The sequence below is a fragment of the Coffea eugenioides genome, unplaced genomic scaffold, assembly GCF_003713205.1.
Source record: "Coffea eugenioides isolate CCC68of unplaced genomic scaffold, Ceug_1.0 ScVebR1_2640;HRSCAF=3706, whole genome shotgun sequence".
NCBI classification, from domain to species: domain Eukaryota; kingdom Viridiplantae; phylum Streptophyta; class Magnoliopsida; order Gentianales; family Rubiaceae; genus Coffea; species Coffea eugenioides.
In genome coordinates this window covers 7,672-14,704 of record NW_020863146.1, presented here as the reverse complement: position 1 = coordinate 14,704, position 7,033 = coordinate 7,672, and the positions used below count along the sequence as shown (strand labels likewise).

Here is a 7,033-nt window from a genome sequence, read left to right as displayed (position 1 = left end):
AATATAGATACAAAGTTTTACCCTGGCTCGTCTTGTAATCACAAGTCATTTGGGAGAAATTTGCCCATTAATGTTCAAGTAACTAGAAGGTTCAGCTACGTTGATCTTATGGTTGACTTCCCCTGCAACAGAGATAGTTTTTCAAGTTATATAGACCCCACTTTGTGATCTGAGATGGGTCGCTCAAATTATACCTATTATATGGAGAGGGTGGAACTTTTTTAAGGTCAATGGAATTGGGATAGACAGTCTATACAAACGTATGCTGCCACTCATGAGACTTTTCCATGTTTGCTAGGGCTGTCCTTTAACTCAATGCTGGTGCTGGCATATGCTTTGAGATTTTTGGTTTGGTTGGAGTAGCTTATTGTTTCCCCAAAAAAAGATTTGAAACTTAAATTACCTATATGTAAAGTATGAGAGGTTGTTTTCTAGTTTAAGGTGTAAATACTTATTCTTGTGTATGTGTTTTCTTGATCATTATGGTTGAATCCTAACATGTTTCCTATCTTGTTTGTCATTTATGTGGAGGCTGCGAATATCGTTTGCTCAAGTATTCAGCCTTACCAGAATATACCTATTCTTGTAAGAAGAAATGCTTTCTGGATTTTCATTGACATATGGTCATTCTTGCATGTCTCAAATATTAACCATAAGAAATCATGTTTGATTTCCTTTATCTATGCAGAAATTTATGAAAGAAAAATTGGGTCCTGATGCAGATGTTGCTTGGGCTCGAGATCATATTCAAAGAGGCTTTGCTGGTAAGCCTTTAAATTTCCTTTGCAACAACAATTATAGTGCTAATTCTGTTACTTGAGACTAATCACTAATCACCCTTCTACCTTACCAAGATATACCTTCTCAACTTATCTTCAACTATTTAAGAGTGTCTATTCTCCTATTTCCTGACAAAAGGTTACACGAAATTAGTTGTTAAGAGACTAAGGAGTGCAAAATATATATAAAAACAATGGGTTTGGTTCTGCTGTTGGTGATTGAGGTACTTAATGCAGCTCCATAAAAATTGGGCCCTTCTCAACTTACTATAATCAATTCAGATGAATTGGTTGGTCATCATTTTTTTTTCAGATTCTGGTGTGGTTTGCTCTTTGGCTTAGGCAAAACGAAACTCCATCAGACGTCGTAATGAAGTCAATTTTCTCTCATCTAATAGGTTTCCAAGTTCCTTGATCTTCATTTTACATGGACAGAAAAACTCACAAGTTTTTGATATGTCATGCATTCCTATGTGTTACTGCTATATTTTGTCCATTTAAGCAAACAGTGTCCTTGTCATTTACGCTAACACTACACAAATAACTTAATGTCACTACAATTAGTGTAAGGCAAGTGATTCACATGTTTTGTTCAATATTCAATTGTAAGTTTATTGGATCATTCACAATTTGAGGAGGACTAGTTGTCTTATGGTGCAGTCTCATTTTGATTCCACAACTTGTCTTCCTTTTTGAGACAAGCTCTTATGTAGTGATTATTTTGTCCAATACAAGGAGCATGAGTTATGATTTGTGCTCAAGTTGACTGGTCACTGCAACTCTTCATCATAACTCACATTGTAGTATGGGAAGACAGTTGTGGGGGAATTTACACTTTTAGGATGAGATTTGACTGACCTGGACTGAGGCAACAGATACCGAGGTTTGCCATCCATCACAAGGAAGAGATGCATAATGTTCTGGCATATGTCCCCCAAGTATTGATTAGTTGAAGAACATCAAAATGCTTGACGAACATAGCTGGTTCCTTTTTTTTCCGTTTCTTTTTTCAATTTACTCCTTTACCAGGCAAAGTAACAAGGATGTTAAGGAAATGACCTAATATTTTCTTTGATCCTAATCAAGGAATTAGTTCTTTGACTAACAATTCTTGTGAACTTGAATTATTTCAGTTAATCGTTGTATTTTATGTTTGGGCATAAATTTGGTAAAAGTACTCTTAATTGTGTCATTCCTTCTATTAGCTGCTATTTACCATCTCTATTCCCATGCACATTGCCTGATTCTGGAATTCTACTGGCAGCTCTTGAGAAGCTGTTGAAAGATTATTCTGGAAAGTATGCTACCGGGGACGAAGTTTTTCTGGTCTGTTTCCTTCTTATTGCACTTTATTGCCTGTATTGATGCATGCAAGTTTCTGTTTTTTACTCTGATAGTGCTAATAGCAAGTTACGTGGCTAATATGACCATCTTTAGTTTAGATTCCACAATTAGCAATGTATCTTCTTAAATAAATTAGCAGTGTATCTTCTTAAATAGAAATATGGTGGATTTGTTCAAGTGAACTTATTTTGCACTCAGTTCCGTCTCTTTTGCATTTGGTGACTTGGACCCTGCATGTTATTCTCGGTCTGGGATAACCCATTTAGCTGATGTTTATATATGTCTCCACCCATTTTTCTAAAGGGTAGATGGGGTTTTTACTTGAGAAAAGTTGGTATATTTAGGCCAATTAAAGCAGCATATGAAAGGCTTGAGAAATCAGACCGAGTTTGAGATGACAAATAAATTCTAACACCAATCAGTGCAGGCAATTTTGGTCTAGAAACTACTCAGTATTCCCATCACAATTCCTGTACCGTAGCATTGAAAGGTGCATTACGGTCTCAATTTAGTGAAGACTTAGGTGTTGCATGTCCCCCTTAATGTCTAGATAACTTCCAATTATTCAACATGATGTATGAATCTGATGTCAGCAGCGAGAATCATAATGCATTAGGTTCCTTGGAGGAGAAAATGAGGTGGATGTAACTTGGTAAGGTCTGTTCATGTCAGACTTTCTTGAAGGATAGGCGTTTAGTGAATTTTTACGGCTATAACTTCTCAAATAGAATTAGAGGTAATTTTTCTGCTGCTTCTGATAAGTATATCTTCTTTTCCATTATTTGCAGGCTGATTTATTTCTGGCACCGCAGATTGATGGTGCCATTAGAAGATTCAAGGTTGACATGGTAATCTCCTCAATGTGTTATATTTTGGGTGCATTTTAGCTTAGCACTTACCTTTTTCTCTTCTAGTTTCAATTGATTACCAACGGCATATTTGTTTGCTACTGTGGCGTTATCAAAGATCTATATTTTGGTTAATTGCCAATTGCACTATTCTGATTGGAACTAACTTGAAGATGATCTTATTTTTTCAGCTGTTTTTCGAGTTCTGAATTAACACCAACTTGAAATTCATTTTGCAGCTGTTATGCTGATTCTTTCTAGCAATATGCATCTTCAAGCTGCTGCTTAACTTTTTCCTTGAGTTTTATGAAGGATCCTGACTTTCTAGTTTGTAATATGTTTTGCATGTTATAGAACGTTTGTAATTATCTTTCCTGGGTTTCATCTGCATTATTAGTGGATTTGTTTCTGTTGTTAAATTACTCGAAGACTTTTAAACGTCTGTATTCATAGGATGAGTTTCCTCTTCTGGCGAGGATTTTCAAGGCATATTTAGAGCTACCTGCATTTCGGGATGCTATGCCAGAAAGGCAACCTGATGCACCAGCTGAGCATCGAGACTGAGGTATTCAACTTATTGATAGAGTAACTGATTTCTTCTTTCTTTTTCTCAAGAGAAGCATCTTTGACTGAAGGAAGAGAGACAGAGAAGTAAACTTGACAGGTGATCCGGCAGTCACATGCTAGCTTTTCAGTGCATCTGATATCAGTAGAATCCTATATTTTTCTTTACCTTCTGAGTCTTGCATGTTTGTCCCCTTCTCAGTCTACTCTAACCTGCGTTTGTATTGCAGCTTGCTGTTCTTCGTCAGGTATTCAATATGAAATCCCCGGCATGGCAAACATGGGGTGGTGGAAACAAGAAATCACGAAAGCAGGATAAATAAGTGATGACCAATATCCATTGATGTCTATACTCTGCAGACAATTTCTAACTTTGTACAAATGTTACTCATCCATGTTTGTTTATTTCCCATGGCGGACTTGCTTCATTTCCAAAGAAGAGGTGAACTGACTTCGTCCCAGGATGAAGCAGTACCTTTGTAAGCAATACTACTGTGTGTTTAACTTAGCATGTCGTCTTCCACCTGATAAACCAAGTAAAGCAAATCAATGTTTTTTGTTTTTTATTTTCATTTTTATTTAAAGCAAGTTATTGTTGAATTTTGACTAAGGAGAGCAAGTAATAATACCTTATTCTTTAAAAGAACAAAGAAACATTTATTATTTTCTTTATAAGCAGAGGAAAATAATCCAAGCTATACAACGCCTTACATATGCTCCAATTTGTGAAACCGGAAGCTTTATGTTCCATAACTTGGCCGCCAACGCATTAAAACACTGAATCCAGTTTTTCACATTTTAGTTCTCTAAACAGATAAGAGCTCCATCCGCCCATATTAGGACACGTATGGTTGAGATTTTGCTGCTGTTTTTGTGCATGTTACATAAATTTAGTGTAAATTTTTGTTCATCTTATTAATTCAATACATGAGTAAAACTAATTTTTGTAAGTGTACATTAAATCTTGAAAGGAATATAACAATCATATTAACTGTACCTAAAATCTACCAAACTGGCCAACAATGCGTATACGAAAAGATGCGTCGAATTTGCTTTTGCTTCTTGGTTTCACCTGCTCTTAGCTGGTTGCTATAGCCATTAAAAGGATTTTTTCAAAGAAGAAAGGCAACAAAAACAAGTCCTACTCGAGCAGTTGAGTTTAATCAATATCATCTAACAACCATGACTCTATGAGTTCTTGCATTGGCTAGGCTCTTTTTGGATTCTCCGTTTTTTTAGAAATAAGTTTTTCATATACAATGCTACAATAATACATAAACAAAAACAATTCCAAAAATATCACATTCATATAATATATCAAAATGAACTCCAAATATATAAAAAATTTACATCATTTTTTTTTTCATCTATCACTACCATTACCTACTTCCTCCTCCCTCTTCCTCCCCTTTCCTCCCCTTTCCTCCTTTCTTCTTCCTCCACCCCTCCTCCCTTCCCTTTTCTCTCTTGTTTCCTGCCTTGTACTAGAGGGAGGGAAGATGGGAGGGATAGGGTGTGGCGGGAAAAGGGAAGGGAAGAGAGGAGGGTAAAGGAAGGGAAGGAGGAGAAAGAGAGAAGGTAAAGAGAGAGGCAGGGAGGAAGGAGGTTTAGAGGAGGAGAAGGGATGGATTGGTCAGTGGTGATGGATGGTAGTATTAATTTGTAAAAAATATCTTAAAAATTTTAAATTTTAAAAATACCTTGACATATATGCCAAAAATATCTCCAAAAATATTACTAAAAATATTTACAATAGAAATTTTTTATATATATTATTATCGTAAAATATTTCAAAAATATCTCCAGAAATAACTATACAAATAAGTGGACTTCGATCTTGCCCATGGGGACCGGAGACTTGCGATACAAATAAAATAAGTGGCCTTGCGCTTGACTATGACTATAGCTTACAAACGGAACTTTCCTTGCGCTTGTCTTGTCTTACTACCGGCAGAAGCAATGGTCCATCTAAGAATTAGACAGGCATCAGTGTAATATTTACCATTTTTCCAGTTTTTAGTCAATCCATCCATTTCCTCCCTGTTTCAGCATGGTCAGTAGTCCTCTCTACCATCAAGTCTATCAATTTTTTTTTTTAGTTTGATTTCACTTTCATCTCATATCTGGTTCCTAGTTAAGCATCGTTTCAGTTTCAAATTTATTTCAAAGAAGCTATTGCAGGCGACTGGGTCATGGTGCCGGAGAAGAGGCAGAGCCGAAGAAGCTGAAGCTTTACTCATACTGGCTGAGCTCTTGTTCTTGTCGCGTTCGCATTGGTCTCGACTTAAAAGGTTCTAATCCATTGTAAATCCTAGTTCATTTCATCATCTGGTTTGCTTGGATAAATTCTTGGAAATTTTGTTAAAGAAAATGTCACTGAACCGGTAATAAAATTTGAAACAGGATTGGAGTACGAGTACGTAGCGGTGAATTTTCCTGAAGGAGAACAGCAGACTCCTGGTTAGACACTTCTTCTGCTCTCTTCTCCAATTTGTATTTATGACATATTGTTACTTCATTAATGATGTGAAATTTGAGGAAAATATAACAGAAGCATGTCCGACTGAGGCATTATCAGTCATCAACAAACATATGATGGAGTGTTTTAGAGTAGTTTCCACGGATTTGTGCTAAACTGAGGTAATTTGAGATGCAGAGTTTTTGAAGCTTAACCCTATGGGGTATGTACCGGTACTGGTGGATGGGGACATAGCACTTGCAGACTCTTTTGCCATCTTGTTAGTGTGCTTCTTAGTTTCTTACATCAATTTGTGCACTTGATATTGAGTCCTATAAGATAATTGTGCTAAAGTGTGACTTTAATGTACAGTATCTAGATGAGAAGTTTCCTCAACATCCATTGTTACCGAAGGATTCTGTGAGGAGGGCTATCAACTTCCAGGTAAATACATGTTCATGTTCTTTTTAGTACCATCTCATTACCAGAACTTATGGATGCAAGGTTTGATTTTTTGTAAGATAAGTATGTATTTGTTGCTTTTATATCATCACTTGAAACAACATTCTGATAAAAAAAAAGTAAGTGAAGAGGTGATTTTTGGCGGGTAGTTGAACCGACCAGAATCAGGCTCCTCTGAGATGAAGTGAGGGGTATCCTCGTGTCCGAAGTGAATGGCGGGGTTCTCCCCTGGGATCACTCCGACGATCAAGTTAGTATGAGAACGAGAGAAAAGCAATAGTATTGTCAAATGAACAGTATGCTTACTTGTTGGGAGTGTGTGGGGTATTTATAGGGTGAGAGCGGAGGGCAAGATGGAGGTCTTATGCCGGTGGGACCCATGCCCTGCCATTACGGCTCTGCTCCCTGTCAGATGGCCTGACCCTGACACTGTAGCCGCCTGGACAGGGTGACGTGGAGTCCTTCGCAGTAGTCATTAAGTGCGACAGTGCTTTTCAGATAAAGCACTGATCCCGGGTGATGTCAGGTGTCTTGGCATCATCAGCGTGCAGCTGAGGTGGAGTTGCCGAGGTCACCTA

General features: G+C 37.3%; 1 protein-coding gene and 1 long non-coding RNA gene across 2 annotated transcripts; both read left to right on the top strand.

Annotated features, from left to right (window-relative positions):
• The first annotated feature begins 483 nt into the window (after window positions 1-483).
• On the top strand, window positions 484-4,101 carry LOC113757044 (glutathione S-transferase zeta class-like). Its single transcript, XM_027300455.1, has 6 exons — window positions 484-585; window positions 689-764; window positions 2,044-2,105; window positions 2,912-2,971; window positions 3,425-3,536; window positions 3,766-4,101. The coding sequence occupies exons 1-5, from the start codon at window positions 499-501 to the stop codon at window positions 3,533-3,535; spliced, it is 396 nt and encodes a 131-aa protein (XP_027156256.1). The 5' UTR covers window positions 484-498; the 3' UTR covers window position 3,536; window positions 3,766-4,101.
• Window positions 4,102-5,738: 1,637 nt separating this feature from the next.
• On the top strand, window positions 5,739-6,219 carry LOC113757043. Its single transcript, XR_003466181.1, has 3 exons — window positions 5,739-5,826; window positions 5,939-5,995; window positions 6,192-6,219. It is a non-coding gene; the product is annotated as an uncharacterized LOC113757043 (long non-coding RNA).
• The last annotated feature ends 814 nt before the right edge of the window (window positions 6,220-7,033 follow it).